Source organism: Lampetra planeri, chromosome 37 (assembly GCF_965212315.1).
Source record: "Lampetra planeri chromosome 37, kcLamPlan1.2.h2, whole genome shotgun sequence".
NCBI classification, from domain to species: domain Eukaryota; kingdom Metazoa; phylum Chordata; class Hyperoartia; order Petromyzontiformes; family Petromyzontidae; genus Lampetra; species Lampetra planeri.
The window spans coordinates 8221872-8242954 of NC_136143.1; the positions used below are offsets into that span (position 1 = coordinate 8221872).

The window sequence follows — 21083 nt, forward strand, 5'->3', positions numbered from 1 at the left end:
AGCGTTAGCCTAATGAATGCCCATCTGCCAGTAATTCTGCATTCTTCTCTGGAATAAAATATTATTATTATTCGGTTGTGACGATTTTTTTTTACCAGCTTTGTCTGGGCCCAATATAAATCTGAAGTTCAAATTATTTGACAATAAACTGTGACCTTTGGCCAGGAGGCGATGAAAAAACAAATGAGGACCATATGACATTCACAGCCCAATGTCACATTTTCCCAATGGCAAGGACTATTTAAATAAACCTTAGCAGTGCACCAATTGCAGTTGTGTGAGTGTGAATTAAATGTAATAAAAAATACACTATTTACTTTACCCTTTCTAGCCAGGCTTTGGCACCAGCACGCAAAGACCTGTTCTTGCGCATGGCAGTGTTTAATGTATACTCTACAGCTGACAAAAGATTCCGTAACTCAGTGAAGACATCACCGATCTGCTGCAGGAAAGAGTTTGTTGGCTCAGTGGTGATTGGTGCACACTCGAACCACCACATTGTCCTTTCGCTCTATTAAATCGGACGATGTGGTGGAACAAGTTTTTGCAGCCTTTATTATTGTCTACTAGGTGTGTAGAGGTGTCTCGAATAAAATTGCTTCTTACGGTCAAGATCCATGCGTTGAATCAGGTGTGTGAAAATTCTCAATTTCTAACGAACCGAAATTATGCAAACGATATTTTAATTCTAGATTTGAAGCTTTCGTGACTGCAAGGATTCATACTCTTTGGTTTTGTCGGTAAAGTCACGTCGGTAAAAAATCAAATCAAGTGGTTGTGCTTTCGCTACGTTGTCCCCACCTGAAGAAGGACGCTTGTGTTGCGCCCGAAACGTCGTGATTTAATTTAGTTGTTTTCATTTATTTGATTAGATTTTTTACCTATTTGACTTTACCGAAAAAACCAAAGAGTATGATATGTTAATGGTTCGTTTAGGACAATGAAGCAAATAAAACCATACAAACTAAACAAAGAAGAAGAAACGATACAGAAAACAAGACAAAGAATCTATCAAATCGTGGCCATGAAATCGCTACGTGGCTAATTTACACTCGTGTGAATAGGAGTGAGTGGCCTGATCCTGGTCCTGCCCACCTTCCGCCTGCGTCTCCTCCACCTCGGTGTCGGCACTGTCGGTGTCCCGTCGACGTAACGCGCTGTCCAGTTTGCGGTTCTCCTCCTGCAGCTCCGTCATGCAACCCATCATCTCCTCTTCCCTTTCCCTCCAGTACGTCTCCACCAACTCCAGCTCCTGTCAACAAGAGAGGCCAAGAGTCGGCAAAGACGCAGAGCAATGCAGTTTCACTTCACAAGCAGCAGAGTGGTCTTCAAGACCAGCTGACATTAATATTGTCCGACATTTCCAAATACGGTAAACAAATTGTCGATATTTTTTTTATATAATTAAAAAATATTTGTCATTGGGGGCTGCCAAACTGTAACTTCTATAAAGGCTCCAAAGTTATTTTGTAGGAAGTACCACCTAAAGCCACAAGGACCCCCCATTACTGTGAGCATAGTTTTACATTCACAACCCATGAGAAAACAGAAACAATATACCAACATGGTTTACATGGTTTAATGTGTGTATGTTGAACTTCTTTCGCACCGTATGGAGCCAACCGTGCTAATTGGTGGCCAATTAGAGCCAGTCCAGGGACCCCCACCTCAACAACCAACATTAGCCACGTTGTTGATGTTTGGCGAAACAACCCCAATAATCGACGTGACGCGGAGAGGTCTTCATCTGGCAGTAAATTATCATATGGCTGTAAATTATTATTTATGAAATATATCTATAAACAAGGCAGCATCGTAAACAAAAATGTACACTTTCATAAAACACCAATTTTTATTTTTTGTAATAATTTTTTCTTTAGAGAGGTCTCAATATGCTTAAAGACAGTTAAAACAGGGACTGATGAATAGCCTGATACAGGCCAGTGGCCATGGCCTGTAAACACTGTGGTGTGTTTACCAGGTAACCATGTGCCACAGTGAACACAGCCTCCACGGGTCCACGGGGAGGTTAATTAGGTCATGGACACTCTGGCTCAGACACAATTGACGATGCTTGTTAACAGTGTTGTGACAATTCACACCAGAAAAGGTCTCCAGGGGGAAATCCTCGGGTCCCTACCACCTAACTGTGTTGCATCCAAAGTAACGAGTTTCATAGTGTGGTGACATTAGGTTGTCTTCCACTTGTCAATGCAGTATTGTCTCATTTAACATTAGGACTAAGTGTGTCCTTGCTCAGATGAGTATTGGGTGGCACTCATCTCCATTGGTGGCCCGGAGCCAGTGGTGGAAATTCCACATTCCCATCGTGGGGGTCAATAATTTTTAAGCTGTCGGAAAGACAGCGTTCTAAGGACAGCTCTGTTTCTTCACCTGAGGACGGCTGCTTGCGTTGTGGTCGAAACGTCGTGAGAATTTTATTTTATGTTCTATTTTGATTATTTGATTATTTCCCTTCTACGTGACTTTACCGAAAGAACCAAGGATATGAATCCCTGCAGTCACGTAAGCTTAAAATCGAAAAATGAAACTTCATTGTCACAGATCTGAAACCCACACTGAATATTCCTACATTCCTACAAGACATGGAGAATTTCATGTTTTTCTAGCAAAAGTAATCTATTTAGGAGGCGCAGCGGTGCAGTGGTTAGCGCACCGCACTACGAACCTGGCGATCTGAGTAAGATTTCCTTCCGTGGCTAACAATATTGGCAAGTGATAAATGAACTGGTCCTGGGCTCATCACTACATTAATCAGCACTGAACAGCATGGTGAAGTATAGTCAAATTAAGCAGTGGATCGAGATCTCACCCTACAAGAGATAATCCATTGTTTCCCATACGAGAGGTGCGATACACAGTGTGTTGTCGAGTGATCCTAAGTTGACGCACAGGCCTCCACATGACATTTTATCAATTTTCTTCAAGAAACCTCTTATATACTATACTAGCTTTACTACCCGGCTTCGCCCGGGACTTGGATTCACCACGCCCGGCCGCCTTTGTCTTCCCAGTGGCGATGTTCACACACCACAGCAGTTACTCGTTTGAGGCTGAGTCGACCTAGGGGAGGCCCAGGACCGGTTGAAATAATCGTCATCGGTGGTGGCCGTGAGCGGGAATCGAACTCGGGTCGCCGGGTTCGTAGCGCTAATCATTACGCATGTGCGGGTGACATGACAGATGTGACGTCACAGCTCACTTTACGTGAAAAAAATATGCATTATTGCGCCCACAAAAGTCTATTTTTATAATTTTTGCATGGTGTACAGTCTGGAAAGTACCCACATGGTAAATTTCAAGTTTGTTGCATGTCGGGAAGTACGCTAAACATTATGAACAGACACACAATCACAAATTTCCCTTTTACATATGTAGATCATAGATAATACATTACTACATTGATCACAACCTCAAACTTAACCACTGGTCTGCCTACAATCATTTCAGGAAATGCTATACTGTACCTCAATAAACACCTCAAACAGTGCAGCGAACTTTTACAATGCGGTGAAGACAATAACATTACACACGTGGTCAGTCTAACTAACGCAACAGTGACGAACGCATTGCAACTCTTGAGTAATGAATAAGCCACAAATCCACACACGAGCAACTATATGCGGCATGTGATAGATTAATCGACAGGTTTGCCAAAAGATGAGACAAGGCTGTGGTTTTGAACCATTAGGCTTGGTTGAACATAATGAAAATTGTAACTTACAGCATCCGAGGCTGTTTTTGGCACAGTAAACCACACATTCGTCAAACCAGAAGCCCTCGGCTGCCTGCAATGGGAATGGCTCACGCCGCATTGAGTTGTGTCGCGCCCAATATCAGCGAGGCTCATGACATCAAAACGAGCGAGTAAATCGTGATTGCATGATGACATCCAGCCACAGAATTCCAGAGAGCATCAAATCTGGTTATGCCCAAGCTGGTAGGTAATGCCAAGAATGTGTCAAGAAGAAATCGATTTCTGTTGGTAGATAGATTATACATTTATGCCAATTACGTCCACAATATGTGCTGACAGTTGATTTGCTTAATCAATGAGTAAACGCTATAGAATGGATTATGTCAAAATCAATTGTTGTATCTCTAGGTTGCAAATCAAAGTTTTGGCAATGTCATAATTGCAAAAAAGTACTGGCCCATCTTCAAGGTTTCATGAAATGTTTCGGATAAAACAAAAAAAAGGCTCATTCTTTTCAGAATGCAATTGGAAAAAAATATATATCCTTTCACGTCATAATTTAAGTAAAATGCAATGATTGATCGTTTTTAAAATTTCATAAAGCTGTACTTGAGCTCGCCAAAAAGAACAGACACCAACAAAAGGTCAATTAGAATGATTTCACTTAAGAAATGCGAGCAGCTCACTGAATACAGAATTACTAAACGGCAGCATATTTCAGTGATGTTTCCCCATATATTTTCCAAGCGCTAAACCGAAGCTCACACCCACATCACTGACCCAGATTCTGGTGCCCATCTTGACACCTATCCCTCGCACACACGCCGATGATATTTGAGCCACTTGCCACAAAAGGGCTTCATCTGAAGGTCAAGTGGTCTTTATCATCAATCCCATCTGAGATGGAAAGAAAAACATATTAGCCCGAGTTTCATATTGTGTGCAGCTATCTGCCATCTACAAATGCCCTTTCGTACTTGGCTACTGTTACTGTAAAAACATTGCCACCAAGGAACTCGCTTGCAGTGATCCGTATACAGCACGAGACATTCATGCTCAACTTCAGCATTGGCACGTGGCAAACATATGTACCCCGTGGAATTCCACAAGGCATTAATTTAGTATCTGTGGGACCCAGTGACAAGTTTCTAGCTTTTACCAATCAGCAGTTGATTTTCATTAATTCATGAAGTAGGTGTAATTTCTTTCTCTGTTCCATTGTTGTGGAAACTTACAACGAATGATACAATTAGGAACAGATTGGGCTAGGTGATGCTGTAGCAGAACACCCAACTAACAATCAAAAGCTGGTACGTTTAAAATCCCCATCAGAGGTTTACTCAGCCCATCATTCCTCTCGGGTATTTTAAATAAGTACCCCTATGTAGGCAGCCAACATAATATGCAAATTTAGCCACTGGTTTACAATGGACAATAAATGTTGAGTAACACATTTGAGAGATGGCGACAGTTTCGGAGATGCCTTCATCCAGCAGTGTATTGGTCATGGCTGGTGGTGATGATAGCCACACAATACTCGTTCGAGACACTTTGACGTGCAACGCTTCTTTCTTTACCATTTCCATGGGGCCAAGAGTACAGTCTGGACCGAGCGTGCCCCAATGTACCTGCTTGTGGCGGGAGTCCCTCGCGGACAGCGTAATGGTTTCTCTCTTGGCTGACTCGAGTTGCTCTCGCAGCGTAGTAGACTCGGTGTCTGCTCCGTTCCGAACAGCCAGAGCCTCCAGCATTTCCAGCACGCGGATCACAGGCGCCATCAGCTCGTGCACTGCCTCACGTGCCACCTGTCCATCAAAACGGACCTTTTGAAGTACTGTAAATGTCTTCCAGACGTAACTTAAACAAAACAAGCATCTAATATTTTAGATACAGTACGATCAAATGTAAATATGCATTGATTCACAGATTAGAATCAATTATTACACTTGTAATGCATACAGAGCATCCTGCATGGCATAATGCATTTTTGAACGTATGAAAAGTGCATGAAAACAATATTCTGTTTGTAGGACACCTTAAAATGTGTGTAGAATAGCAAACGATTTAAAAACTTACTTTAGCTTAATTTGTATACATTTCATAAAAATGTGCATTCACATTTTGACAAATGCATGTTGATGTTAAAACATTAATAATAATGCACATTTATCTCAGTAAACTATCTTTTCGGGCCACCCTGTACGTATCGTCACCAAGGTCCACATCATTTGATAACGTTAATGTGTTTCTGTCCGAGCACTGAAAGTGAAAACTGATCTAAATCTTAACATGGGGGAAATAGGATTAGGATTAGAGTTCGGATTAGAGTGAGACTGTCGATCAGGGCTAGTGATAGTGTTGGAGCAAGGGTCAAAATAATGGCTATGATTAGTGGGAGGATGAGGGCAAAGGTTACATTGAGGACTGAGCTATGGACGGCGTTTGGGCTCCAGAAAATCAGAAAATCCACCGGTCAAGTTAAGGCTAGAGTTTGGGTTGGGATAATAGTTTGAGTTTGCACTGTGGTTCAACTGACTACTATATATTGTTAGAATAGATTGAGCACTAGTATAGCAGTGTTAGGATGATTGATGTAGTTAAAACTAAATACAGTGCAGTAGTGTTCCAGACTGTAAGACATTAGTTTAAAGCTCCCAATGTTCCGTGATGTAAATATATAGCTGTATTAACACGTATGAATCACATTAGTGATATCATTGATATACCATAATTGCGTGTTCTCCTGTGATTTATAAAGGCTTTTTCTATTCTAATGAACATTCATACTGGTTCAACCTGAGTGTGTATGTACAAGATATACAGTTCAACTATTTGGGTTATTTCCCTCAAGGCTACGGCTTGTGTTTATAGGTTTTTTTGGCAAGCCGCAATAACATATCTTAAGTGGATTTCTCCCCTTGGTACAACAGTACTTTAAATAGCGTGAAAAAATAGGTCAATTTACCCTTATAGAAGGGGCACACCAAGGAAAATTGTCCATCGAGTTTCTTTATGGAACCGACCACTGCAATGGAATCGAGTTTGGAGTCAGGTTTCATATTTAGTGCCAAGCAAGCACTATTTACACTAGATTTGAAGCTTTCGTGACTGCAAGGATTCATACTCTTAGTTCTTTCGGTAAAGTCACGTAGGTAAAAAATGAAATTAAAATTAATAAGAATAAAATAAAAATCACAACGTTTCGGAGGCAACAAGTCTCCGTCATCAGGTGTGACGGTCCCACCTGATGACGGAGACTTGTGTTGCCTCCGAAACGTCGTGATTTTTTATATTTATTAATTTTAATTTCATTTTTTACCTACGTGACTTTACCGAAAGAACTAAAAGTGTACCATTTACACTTAATAATGAATGCCTCGTGAGTAGAGAACATGGGCAGTGCTCCATATTTGCAAGTGGAGATCAAAAGGTGGGAGATAGGAGGTGGAGCTGCGGTGATGCCAGATATATGTATTTACGTTTTTAGAAGTTGAATATTAGTTTACTGTGGCTGTAGCCGAGGATATTACTTCAAGACACTTTGTGTTACCCACCTTCGGGAATTGTCATTATGTTCGTGGCGGTGGCACGTATTGATTTGTACCGAGATCTGGTGATATTATTAGTACGTTGAACCTTACGAGGGTTATACTAATAGGGTTTTTCCCCTTTTTTTCTGGCAACAAAACTGACACCTTTTGCAAGGAATCATGCTTACATTAAAGGCGTCATCTGGTCGAACACCATATGAGACTAGGCTCTAAAGAAAGCTGTCTCTGGTGTGGACCAATCAGTTTCAAAGACAATGCATAAATTATCAGAGTATTGTTTTTTGTTTGCATTTGACTGCAAGTGTTGTGGTTAATGTAAGCATGATTCCTTGCAAAAGGTGTCAGTTTTGTTGCCAGAAAAAAAAAGGGGGAAAAACCCTATTAGTATATTTTGGTACTGGCAAAGGAGGTCCCATGATGTAACTTACGAGGGTTATTACAGTTTTGATAAGCCGTAGGCCGATTGCCGCTGGTTTGATTTGCGAAAAATGAACAACCGCTGTAAGGTTAGGGACTAGCCAAAATCCAACATTGCATGCACACATTGTGGGAATACTGGATCCACCACCATCGCCACCACCACAACTGGTTTTGGCGTGAGAGGCGGTGGCATTTGAGATCCACTTCACCTCTCCGCCCTCGGTCCCAGCTGCCAGGGCCCTCTCGAAGCCGCGTCCCAGGAGCGCCGCGATGTCGTACACGTCCAGGGCACCCAGCTCCTCGGGGCTCTTGTCGAGAGGGGAGCCCGGCATCTTGAGCTTCTCGTCCATTGCGGACTCCCCACTCGTCAGCAGATACTTCTCCAGGTCTCCTTCGTCCCTGCTGCTGGCGGACAAGGCAATGGGGTTGACGGCCGTGATCGGTGGTAGTGTGACAGTGGATGCGGTGGTGGTGGTGTGGTGATGGTTGGGTTATGGTGATGGTTGGGTTATGGTGATGGTTGGGTTATGGTGATGCTTGGGTTATGGTGATGGTTGGGTTATGGTGATGGTTGGGTTATGGTGATGCTTGGGTTATGGTGATGGTTGGGTTATGGTGATGGTTGGGTTATGGTGATCGTTGGGTTGTGGTGATGGTTGGGTTATGGTGATGCTTGGGTTATGGTGATGCTTGGGTTATGGTGATGCTTGGGTTATGGTGATGCTTGGGTTATGGTGATGCTTGGGTTATGGTGATGGTTGGGTTTGGGTGATGGTTGGGTTTGGGTGATGCTTGGGTTTGGGTGATGCTTGGGTTATGGTGATGCTTGGGTTATGGTGATGGTTGGGTTATGGTGATGGTTGGGTTATGGTGATGCTTGGGTTATGGTGATGGTTGAGTTGCGGTGATGAATGGCATGTTATCCTCGTTCCAGTGTTGGCGGTGGAGATGGTTGTGGTTACAGTGACGGAGATGATAGTTGATGGCGGTGGATGTTATGCTTTTGGTGATGATGTAAAGCGGTGCCGCACTTTTTGCTTTGATAACGACAACGGTGATGTTTGGTTATTATGATGGTGGCGGTAGTGCAGCAGTTCTGGTTGATGCTCGTGATGTTGACGGTGGTGCTGGTGGTGGTTATAGATGTTAACTATGAGGGTGGTACTGGTTACAGTTGTTAACGATGATGGTGGTGGTGCTGGTGGTTATAGTTGTTAACGATGATGGTGGTGGTGCTGGTGGTTATAGTTATCAACGATGATGGTGGTGGTAGTGGTTATAGTTGGTAACGATGACGGTGGTGGTGCTGGTGGTGGTGGTTATAGTTGTTAACGATGAGGGTGGTGGTGCTGGTGGTGGTTGTTATAGTTAACGATGACGCCGGCGATTTCAATGGTGGTGCTCAGTAGCTCCACTCATCCCTGCTCAGTAGCTCGACAACAGCTACAACATCAGACACGAAGAAGACGACGACGATGAATACGACGCCGAGCAGCAGATCAGCAGCTCGTCGCCACGACCGATAACGACAACCACCGCTGCAGTGCCCCGCGCGTGTTATTTTTACCTCTCTCCTCCTCACGCCGCCGTCACCGTCACCCCCTCAGACACCTCCACCACCGTCACCCCCTCAGCTTCCACCACCGTCACCCCCTCAGCCTCCACCTCCGTCACCCCCTCAGCCTCCACCTCCACCACCGTCACCCCCTCAGACACCTCCACCACCGTCACCCCCTCAGCTTCCACCACCGTCACCCCCTCAGCCTCCACCTCCGTCACCCCCTCAGCCTCCACCTCCACCACCGTCACCCCCTCAGACACCACCACCACCGTCACCCCCTCAGCCTCAGCCTCCACAGCCGCCGCCGCCGCCGGCTCCTCGTGCCAAGTCGTGGGCGCGCTGCGCGGGACGCGGTCAAGCGGCGGTCAACTCCATCGTCCTCGTCGCCCTCCGCCAGACAACCTCCTTCCTTCTCCTCCTCCAACAACACCAACACCTCTCTAAATGGACGCCCTATAGAGAAGATAGCCGCCGCCGCCGCCTCCTCCTCCGAGGTGCTCGAGTGAATGGGTTCGGCACGCGGCCTTCTACGGATGTCGGGAACGCGGCGCTCGCCCCGTCGCGGCGACGGCGGCGGCGCCGTTAGCTGAGGACGGCGGCTGCTGCTGCTGCTGCCATCAGGGCGGCGGGTGGGGGGAGTGGTGGGGGGGTGGTGGGGGGGTGGTGGGGGGGGGTGGGAGTGGGGGTGTGGTGGGGGGGGGTGGGAGTGGGGGGTGGTGGGGGGGTGTTGAGGGGTGGTGGGGGGGGTGGTGGGGGGGGGTAGGGGGTGGTGGGGGGGGAGAGGCGTCACGCAGAGGAGGGGACGAGAAGGCGCACCCCCCCACTACGGGGTCGTTCCGCTTTAACACCGGCCTCGTCACCTACAGACAAACTACAGCCTGACAGCTACACCACACAGACTACAGCCTCACCACAGCTACACCACACAGACTACAGCCTCAGCACAGCTACACCACACAGACTACAGCCTGACAGCTACACCACACAGACTACAGCCTCACTACAGCTACACCGCACAGACTACAGCCTGACTACAGCTACACCACACAGACTACAGCCTCACTACAGCTACACCACACAGACTACAGCCTCACTACAGCTACACCACACAGACTACAGCCTCACTACAGCTACACCGCACAGACTACAGCCTCACTACAGCTACAGCACACAGACTACAGCCTCACTACAGCTACACCGCACAGACTACAGCCTCACTACAGCTACAGCACACAGACTACAGCCTCACTACAGCTACACCACACAGACTACAGCCTCACTACAGCTACACCGCACAGACTACAGCCTCACTACAGCTACAGCACACAGACTACAGCCTCACTACAGCTACACCGCACAGACTACAGCCTGACTACAGCTACACCGCACAGACTACAGCCTGACTACAGCTACACCACACAGACTACAGCCTCACTACAGCTACACCACACAGACTACAGCCTCACTACAGCTACACCGCACAGACTACAGCCTCACTACAGCTACAGCACACAGACTACAGCCTGACAGCTACACCACACAGACTACAGCCTCACTACAGCTACACCACACAGACTACAACCTCACCGCAGCTACAACACACAGACTACAGCCTGACAGCTACACCACGTGCCCGACAGCCTCATGGCAACTCACGCCGAACCCCCTACTACAGCCGCATCACGAACAGCGCACAATCCACACACCGCTCAGACAAACTACAGCCTCCACCACAGCTCACACGACACACACACACGACTCGTACTACAGCCTCATTACTTAAGATACTACGGCCTCATTACTTACAACTCATTACACACACGTGTAGCATTTTTAACAGACTGTCGTTGCAAAGGGGTGGAATGCACCGCGCCCGGCCGCCTTTGATGTTTACGCAACCCATTTAACTTATTACTTCGGGCTCACCCCCACCCTTATTGATACCGCACACAGCTGACAGACACACACACACAGCTGACAGATACACTACACACACTGCTGACAGACACACCACACACTGACAGACACACCACACACACTGCTGACAGACACACACACACACTGCTGACACAGCACACACTGACAGACACACCACACACACACTGCTGACAGACACACCACACACAGCTGACAGACACACCACACACACTGCTGAAAGACACCACACACTGACAGACACACCACACACAGCTGACAAACACACACACACACTGCTGACACACCACACACTGACAGACACACCACACACACAGCTGACAGACACACACACACTGCTGACAGACACACCACACACTGTTGACAGACACACCACACACTGACAGACACACCACACACACTGCTGACAGACACACCACACAAACTGCTGATGGACACACCCCATACGCACTGCTCAAAAATAACTACGACTGACATAGATACACACACGAAATATATACCTCACAAAACCTGTAACGCTTTCATCAACAACACTGCCTTAAAATATATGAGAGCCAACGTTGCAGGCAATGGTCCTTCGTAGCACAAACATCATTAGCGATTGGCCCATCTGTCACAGCAATTGATTTCATGTTCTCTGACAATGGGGCATTTCCCGAAACGTTGTTTTTATTAACTTTTACGGCAGTTTTATTGACGAATTCGTTGAAGTTTTGTCCATTCTTTCTGTTATTTGTGCTTGTGCCCCGCCGCCAACGCAAGCATCACCAAATAATTTTATACATTTTGAATACAGAACTGTACCTGCCAGGTGGATTTAGATCGCGGGGAGGAGGTCAACAGAGTAACAAAAAAAGTTTGAGAAGTACCGCTTTAGGCGCTTGCTACTGACACACAATAGAGACAGACACCCCGTTGTAATCTTCAAGAAACTGTCGTGGCACGGTTGTTCGTGCGGGGTTACTGCTCATGGTGTGTTCGTGTGGTTCAGCGACACACCTGCCCGCCTTAAATGCCCCCTTAGTGCTGATGTTTAACCCCCCCCCCCCCCCATCGGGCACTCATCATTTGGAGGCTGAGCCGACCGAGGCGACCACCGATCTCATTTGTAGCCGTGGCCGGGAATGGAACTTTGGCTTGGCCAGGTTCGTAGCGCAACGGGTTTAACTACTGCGGGATCTGTTTTTTTTGTTATATATTCAGATCTCTCATTGGGAATGAACTAGTGAATTCCATTCCCCGTTAGCAAGTGGTGGAATTGTTACGTTTTTTTCGGGGCTCGGTCTCTGCGTAGGGCAGTAAGTAGCTGGCAACCAACATAAGAAGATCCTTTTATTAGAATTCGGTAAAACAAAAAGAAAAAAAATTCGATTTAAAGCTTTCGTGACTGCAGGGATTAATCTTCTTGGTTCTTTCGGTGAAGTCACGTAGAAGGGAAATAATACAAAAAAACAATAAAATTAAAATTGTCACGACGTTTCGGCCACAACACAAGCAGCCGTCATCAGGTGAAGAAACAAGCCTGTCGGAAAGACGCAATCATCATCAGGTGTGGACACCACAGCAAGAACATTTATACTAAAGAGGGAGAGATGCCAGGAGGCTATATATGATGATTGCTTGTGTTGCAATCGAAACGTCGTGATTTAATATTATTTCTTTTTATCTTTTATTTTTATTTATCATTTTCTTTACCTACGTGACTTTACCGACAGAACCAAGAGTATGGATCCTTGCAGTCACGAAAACTTCAAATCTAGAACGTGAATTCCAGTTTAACAGTCTTAAGCCAGAGGTGGATAACTGAATTTTGTTGAATAGATTGTAAAATAAAAGGCTCGTAATTTGTAGTGGTAACATAATCCCATACGTTATAGATAGCATCGTTGTTCACTAATTAATCAACTGAATATTTCAACGTTTTATTAAATGTAATGGGATGTATTGGTTAATTTAACTCAATTAAGAACGTATTGTTTCCTCTTCTTGGTTCTTTCGGTAAAGTCACGTAGAATGGAAATAATAAAATAATAAAAATAAAAATAATAATGCTTTTATTATTTTTATTCTTTTATTATTATGTTATTATTTCCATTCTACGTGACTTTACCGAAAGAACCAAGAAGATGAATCCCTGCAGTCACGAAAGTATTGTTTCCTATCAAAGCCAAACACACACACAGTGGTGTAATTTGTCGAACGTGCGTTTGCAGTTGTAACTTGTTGACCCGCCCCTACTGGACATGTGTGAAATAAAGAGCTTTAGAGATCATCGGATTCCTCCCGCGACCCAAATAGAAATTCTGATTCTGAACTGCACTACAAATTGCAAACCGTTGTGCTGTTACATTCCCTACACCGCATAAGCACACGGCAGGTCGTCGCGCTCGCGATTGGCCCGCTCCCCGACCAATCGCGAGAGCGCGTCGTGCCTGCGCGCGCTTGTGGCCCTTGATTGGTCGAACTGCATTGAAGGACCGACCAATCGTGTACGACCCCACAGAGGGGGGGGGGGTTGAATCGACGTCACTTCCTCCCCGTAGGAATTAACATTTTATTTAAATATTTATCGTGGAGGAATCCGATGAGCTATAAGGGGCCGTCCATAAATGACGTCACGCACCTAGGGGGGGTCAGACATTTGGGACGATGTGTGACAAGGGGGTAACTTTAAATAAATATAGACAACACGTTCTACTTAATTAAATATACTTTTAATAAATGTTTTTCCTACAACATCAGAATGCAGCGCCACATTAAATACGCACTACAATGACAATAGTTTAAAGCGATTTGAAGCATGTTTTATTTGGGGGGGGGGGGCAGAGCTTTGTGACGTCATATTTGAGGGGAGGTCTGACCTTTTTGTGACGCCGTGTGACTTGCAGCGCTTTAGCCACCCGGCGCTCCGCTCGTTGTTGTGAGCGTCGCTCCTCTGCCCTCCGTCGTTGTTGCTGGAAGGCGACTGCCTCCAGCTGCCCGGTAGCAGTAGCGTCCTTCACGAGCCTCCTCCACAGATGCCGATTTGGGTCCGTCCATAAATGACGTCACGCGATTTTGGGCGATTTTTGACCCCCCCCTCGTCACACGGCGTCAAAAAAGTCAGACCCCCCCCCCTCAAATATGACGTCATAAAGCTCTGCCCCCCCCCCAAAAAAATATATAAAACATGCTTCAAATCGCTTTAAACTATTGTCATTGTAGTGCGTATTTAATGTGGCGCTGCACTCTGATGTTGTAGGAGAAACATTTATTACAAAGTCTATTTAATTAAGAAGAACGTGTTGTCTATATTTATTTACAGTTGCGCATTCTGATGTGACGTCACATTTCTACCCCCCCCCCCTCCTCGTCACACATCGTCACAAATGTCTGACCCCCCCCCCCAGGTGCGTGACGTCATTTACGGACGGCCTCAAAGGCAATCGATGACTCTTAACCTTCCAATCGGCATCGATACTGGAAGGCCTTTAATTCGAATCGACACTTGGAACGTATCCACCGATGCGATGCCATGTGGTGATGTCTCCCCCTGGTGATTGCGGGCAGGGCACGACAACCACGTGGCACTTGACATGCGCACGGAGTTGACACGTGGGGATTTACAGCGTTCAATGTTGGTGAACTACAATCATAAGTCGGTATAAATGATGAATTACCAAAAAAAAAAACAGGAGTTAGTTTGATTTGAAGCTTTCGTGACTGCACGAATTACTCTTTGGTTCTTTCGGTAATGTCACGTAAGAAAGAAAATACATTAAATAATAGAGTACGACGTTTCGATTGCAACACAAGCAACCGTCATCAGGTAGAACTACATTTGAGAGAGAGAGACAAAACACAGACACGGAGACACACACAGACAGACACACAGAGAGAGACAGACAATACAGACACACAGAGAGAGACACACACCATAGACACACAGAGAGAGACAACACAGACACACAAGCAGAGAGAGACACACAACATAGACACACAGAGACACACAGAGATAGCCACACAACATAGACACACAGAGAGAGACACACAACATAAACACACAGCGAGAGAGAGACACAACATAGACACACAGAGAGAGACACACAACATAGACACACAGACAGACACACAAGCAGAGAGAGACAACACAGAGACACACAGAGAGAGACACACAACATAGACACACTGACAGACACACAAGCAGAGAGAGACAACACGGAGACACACAGAGAGAGACACACAACATAGACACACAGACAGACACACAAGCAGAGAGAGACAACACAGAGACACACAGAGAGACACACAACATAGACACACAGAGACACACAGAGAGAGACAAAACACAGACACACACAGACAGACACACAAGCAGAGAGAGACAACACAGAGAGAGACACACAACATAGACACACAGAGACATGTGTGTCTATGTTGTGTCTGTCTGTGTGTCTCCGTGTCTGTATTTTACCTGATGACGGTTGCTTGTGTTGCAATCGAAACGTCGTCCTCTATTATTTAATGTATTTTCTTTCTTACGTGACTTTACCGAAGGAACCAAAGAGTAAGAGGAGTTAGTTTCACTCTCATTACAAAGTGAGACCACTCCCATTCATTTCTGCTGTTTTCACTAAAGCCTTATGATGATGTACGTTGGCGTTCTGCAATTTCAAGAGAGGCTTAGTTTCAATGGGCTATTGTTATAATTGGCAATGGTCTTCCCATTGCAGGTTTAACCCCCCCCATCATCATCAGCTTACACGTTTTTGTGTGCCCATTAACCTCAGTCAAATTTGCTCTGCATTTCTGATTTCCCCATGGCGTTTCCGTTCGTCACAGTCCCAGCGGATGCCAAAATGTCTCTCGCTTCTGCGCACAAACTGATCGAATGGGCTCTCATCATCAGCAGCAGCGGCAATGATCAATACACTGCTGCATTGAAGGCCTCACCGAGTCGCTGCCACCTCTCACGATCTTATGATGCGATAATCCATCCCAACTCCTGCACGTGAACTGATTTACCAGTTGAACACGTAGGCTTTTGCGATCAATATCCACAATAGAGATTTGTTTTGTGAGTTTACTCTCCAACACACCGGTGTGCTGAACTACACCCGAATTTCGATTTAAAGCTTTCGTGACTGCAGGGATTCATCTTCTTGGTTCTTTCGGTAAAGTCACGTAGAAGGGGAATAATAAAATAATAAAATTTAAACATAATAAAATACAATTCTCACGACGTTTCGGCCACAACGCAAGCAGCCGTCCTCAGGTGAAGAACAGGTCTGTCGGAAAGACACCTGAGGACGGCTGCTTGCGTTGTGGCTGAAACGTCGTGAAAATTGTATTTTATTATGTTTTGTTTTTATGATTTTATTATTTCCCTTCTACGTGACTTTACCGAAAGAACCAAGAAGATACACCCGAATTGTCACATTTTGTTTACGTGACAAACTTTACTGGTTGGCTGTGTCGGGTTGTGGCGTGGTTAGGCGATGCATTTATCTTTACGCGATCTAACCCCCCCAAAAAAAAACACTCGAGAATGAACTGATTCCATCACTCCATCTCCCCGGTACCTATATCGTCTCAAGTCGCGTTGGGTTCCCCGGCTGCCAATCCCGGTAAATGATTCTTGACCATCGTCCGAGGGAAGTCAGCCCCACTTTTCATGTAATCTGCATGACGTTAATTCGCATGCATGCGCACGTTTGGTTTTTCTTTTAACCTGAACACCTCCTTGAACCTTGCCACAAGGGGGTAGCAAATGCTCGTCGTGAGTTCAAAATGTGTGGTAAGGTGACGTCCATAAATGACGTCACGCACCTCAAAGGGGGGGGGGGGGGTCAGAGATTTGTGACGATGTGTGACGAGGGGGCGGGGGGGGTTTGAGAAATGTGACGTCACGTCAAACATGCGCAACTTTCAATAAATATAAACAGCACGTTCTACTTAATTAAATAGACTTTGTAATACATGTTTTCTCCTACAACATCAGAGTGCAGCGCCACATTAAATACGCACTACAATGACAATAGTTGAAAGAGATTTGAAACATTCTTTTATTTGGGGGGGGGGGGGGGGCAGAGCTTTGTGACGTCATATTTGATGGGGGGGGGGTCTGACTTTTTGTGACGCCGTGTGACGAAGTTTGGGGGGTAAAAAATCGTCCAAAATCACGTGACGTCATCTACGGACGGCCCCTAACGTGACTTTGATAGAAGGTGACGTGAGGTTGACACAAAGTGATGACAGATAGGGGACCGACCAACGGCCGACCTAGGGTGACGTGGGGTGCTGTGAACGAGGGGAGAAGGGATGGGGCGAAGACAAAGGGGTTTCCCAATCGCAAGCGGCTCTTTCAAGGGCCCCTTGGTGATGTTATTCACAAGTGCAATTGCGCCTCTTGAAATATTGAGTTGTTTTTTTTTACTTACTACCGAATTCGAAAATAAAAAAAAATTCTCGTTATTTTTGTGTTCCGGTCCCTGTGAAAGGGACGTGGGGTATAAGAGGACTGGAGCAAAGGGTCAAGGGGGGGAAGCCCTGGGGAAATGACGGGCTCGGTGTGGGGAGCTGACGGGCGTGAATGGCATGGGACGGAGCTACGTGAAGTGAACTTCGTAGGGTGTAGATTACAGACGATGCGACACGAAGTGGATTCGTGTTAAGTTTTATTGAATCGTGATTCGTTGTGTGTTGCATACACCTCGTTGGTCGTAAACCGTCGTACACAATATGAACTGATTATATATTATAAGTGCTGATATTAATACAATTACCAAAAATAATTCAACTCTGGTGTATCGGAGCCCCAGGCACAACTTTCACACTGGTGACTCGTAAATCGTTAAGTGATATTCAATGTACACATTTGAAAATGTGCGCGTTTGTGTTTTTTATTTTATTTTATCTATTTCGACTGGTGTGGCTTATCCCCACTGACTCCGAATGTCCAGTCGCCACTGACTGCAAAATATATTATTTGAAAAAAAATGTTGCAAATATTATTACCACCGCATCATTAACCACTCTTTTTTCTTCAAACCTAAATCATTTAAACTTCACGTATATTCATTAGGATAGTCAAGAAGAACGTAGCCGTCATTTTTGTTCTTGATACCACACCACGTTTCAGCAATTGCAGAAATGCTTTTGATCACTGAAAGCCCTCAAAAACATATTCCATCTTCTTAGGTTTTTTCGGTAAAGTCACGTAGAAAGTAAAATAAAAACAAAAATCACGACGTTTCGGAGGCAACACAAGTCTCCGTCATCAGGTGGGACCGTCACAGCCAGATTAGCTGTACAGCTTGATACAGCTAATCTGGCTGTGACGGTCCCACCTGATGACGGAGACTTGTGTTACCTCCGAAACGTCGTGATTTTTGTTTTTTATTTTATTTTACTTTCTACGTGACTTTACCGAAAAAACCTAAGAAGATGATTCCTTGCAGTCACGAAAGCTTCAAATCTAGAACATATTCCATGTCGTAAATGATCAATTTGATCAGAAGCATGAGAAATGAATGTCCATTCGTGTACAGTGTTTCTTTTGTGATGACGAAACCTTTCTTCTTGTACAGGGCAATGGCTGGGCGCTGAACCATCGTGGTCTTCAACTGGCAGAGGCGATACCCGTGCTCCCGTGCCCTCTGCAGCACCGCATCGATGAGGCACGAGGCGATTCCACGTCGGCTGTAGCGTTCGTCTACCACCATGCGGAACATCTCACACGCGCCGGGTTCCTGCGTGATTGGAGCTAGCGCCAAAGTTCCCACGACGTCTCCACCTCCGCCCCTTCCAGTGGTTTCGTCGCAGCAGGTGGTCTCAGCCACGAAGAAACAGGATCCGGGAGGCTCCACAAAATGCTCCCGTATGTTTGCCATTTGTGAGTTCAGCATGGCCGTCACGTAGGAGCTGTACGCAAACCAGCAGCAGTAGTAGAGGGCAAGAAGCACCAACATTACTCCTCCGATGGCAGCCAAGAGTGAGGAGGTACAGATGTAAATCAGAGCCAGAATGGCGACCATTAACAGCAGATTTGATGAGCGACTCACTGTGCTGTAAAATAGGGGTCGTGCCAGTCCCATCATTCCTTGACAGAAGAGCTCACGTACACGATGGAAATCTTTATCCTCGTACGGTCGGATGTGAAAAGAAAGTGCCCCCGTTTGCTTTTGCAGGGCAGAAGCACCCTTTGCTCTCTTGGTGGCATGAGAGGCCTCCATTGCTTGGGAGGAGGGGGGGAGGGGAAGAAACACAAATGTATTTCATACTCTAGAAATATGTTTACTGCATGGTATTTATTAATCAAAAAATAACTATAAATTACTAAGATCTTTTCTTCATCGTGTAGCATGACTTGCGTGTTTGAGCCCAGCCATTGAAATAATGGTTATGTTATGCATGCAAACTTAATGCTGTTCCTGATGTATCCACAATAACCGTTATTTACGTGATTGTAGAAATATGACATACTTCAAATAAAAAAAATACATTCTATAGACTACATTAACTGTGAATATACTTCAATATCTGTATTGCATTTCTAGATTTGAAGTTTTCGTGACTGCAAGAATCCATACTTTTTGGAGTTTTTCGGTAAAGTCACGTACTTTACCGAAAAAACCAAAAAGTATGTATTGAATTTCTTAAGCAGAAAATATCAAAAACTGCAGCCCAGCTTAGCGACACAAAATAAGCTTGTGGCAATTCGCATGTAAGGGTGAACTCTGCCCCATGCTCCTTTGAGGGTCATGGAATGAGCACCCTCTGTGTGGAAAGTCAGTGGTGGCCATCCGATGGAGACACTGGCCCCTGCCGTGGTGTTGATGAATTTCACCTTCACTCACACTTTATTGACTTATTTTACTAATGTACCGTAGGCTCGATTATCAGCGTGCGTTTTATCCGATTTTCGGATTAACTGCGCATCTGAGATTTTGACAGAAGTTAATCCCTTAAGCCGAAATGAATAATCTAAAAACAGCTAAATATTGTTTTTCTTGGAAATGTTTATCACAAGTCACATGTCACGTGTTTAGACCGAACAAATATTTAGCTCCAGTTAATCCGAAATCCACGTGATCGCCTCTACAGTACAGTAGTTGCATATCTTTACAACAGTGGGCGGAGTTTTGATGTTGATTGGCGTGGCTCTGCTGTCCACTCAGGGGTGGGGAACGTCCGGCCCGCGAAATCATTTGGTCTCTGGCCCTGCCAAGGCAACCGCAGGCAGGACTCGAAATTCAATAAATCTAGGAGCAAACCTGGAAAAGCAGTTGCGAGTAGCAACATCATCAATACCAGCTAACATCACACGCCTCGCCAAAGATAAGCAGTTTCTAGCCATCGCATTAGCTGTGAGTTAATTAAATGTTTGACCAAATATAACGGGCTAATTTTTAAGTTGATAATTTTGTACGGCCCGCGAATGATGTTATAAATATCCAAATGGCCTTTGGCAGAAAAAAGGTTCCCCACCCCTGGCTTAAGTGGATCGAGTCTTCTGCTGGGCGGGAGCAGGAAAGTGGTCTCACTGAGCGCCCGCATCAATCGGTCGATAATCGAGTCTACTGTACTTGATTACGACATGCAAATGCACGAGCATAACAATGCATCCCCTGTGCATAAAGAGCAGCAAAGGTGAACACTTGTTTAGAAGAGCCTCTGAACAACACGTAAGTAAATTAACAGATGTAGATTGAGAGTACATTGCATTTACACTAAATACAGTCAGTACCGTGTTCAGCGAAAAATGCTTTAATCGAAAACGATTTCCCCATGAATAGTGTAGCGATAACATTGGCAAGATACAATGTACGCACACACTAACGTGGCGGGATGACAAACTGAGGGTAGACCACCACATTACTGTACCATTCCGCATACTGTGCGTTGTGCGAAAAGTATT

At 45.3% G+C, this 21083-nt stretch overlaps 2 protein-coding genes across 5 annotated transcripts in view; both read right to left on the reverse strand.

The window, feature by feature from the left end:
• The window catches only part of LOC144731020 (RILP-like protein 1), a 40891-nt gene extending 31005 nt beyond the window's left edge, over positions 1-9886 (reverse strand). For 2 of the 4 annotated variants that reach the window (XM_078611987.1, XM_078611983.1), the window contains exons 1-3: positions 7899-9250; positions 5347-5523; positions 1096-1252 (exon numbers count right to left, since the gene is read on the reverse strand). In XM_078611987.1, coding sequence (XP_078468113.1) covers positions 1096-1252; positions 5347-5523; positions 7899-8039 — 475 coding nt within the window. In that variant the 5' untranslated portion in view covers positions 8040-9250. The other 2 variants (XM_078611985.1, XM_078611986.1) reach the window with 2 other exon arrangements.
• Positions 9268-19398, reverse strand: LOC144730830 (N-acetyltransferase 8-like). The gene is made up of 3 exons (XM_078611604.1): positions 18713-19398; positions 9526-9589; positions 9268-9378 (listed from the first exon to the last, which is right to left on the reverse strand). Exons 1-3 carry the CDS (start codon positions 19396-19398, stop codon positions 9268-9270), a joined length of 861 nt encoding a protein of 286 aa, XP_078467730.1.
• Between the last annotated feature and the right edge of the window lie 1685 nt (positions 19399-21083).

Excerpts from the sequence above, each read along its gene's own strand:
- LOC144730830 (XM_078611604.1), bottom strand. The coding sequence starts at position 19,398 with ATGGAGGCCTCTCATGCCACCAAGAGAGCAAAGGGTGCTTCTGCCCTG. Across the intron at positions 9,590-18,712 it reads GTCATCACAAAAGAAACACT|CGCGCCCACGACTTGGCACG; the intron begins GTACACGAATGG and ends CGTCCCGCGCAG. Across the intron at positions 9,379-9,525 it reads TGGAGGCTGAGGCTGAGGGG|GTGGAGGCTGAGGGGGTGAC; the intron begins GTGACGGTGGTG and ends ACGGTGGTGGAG.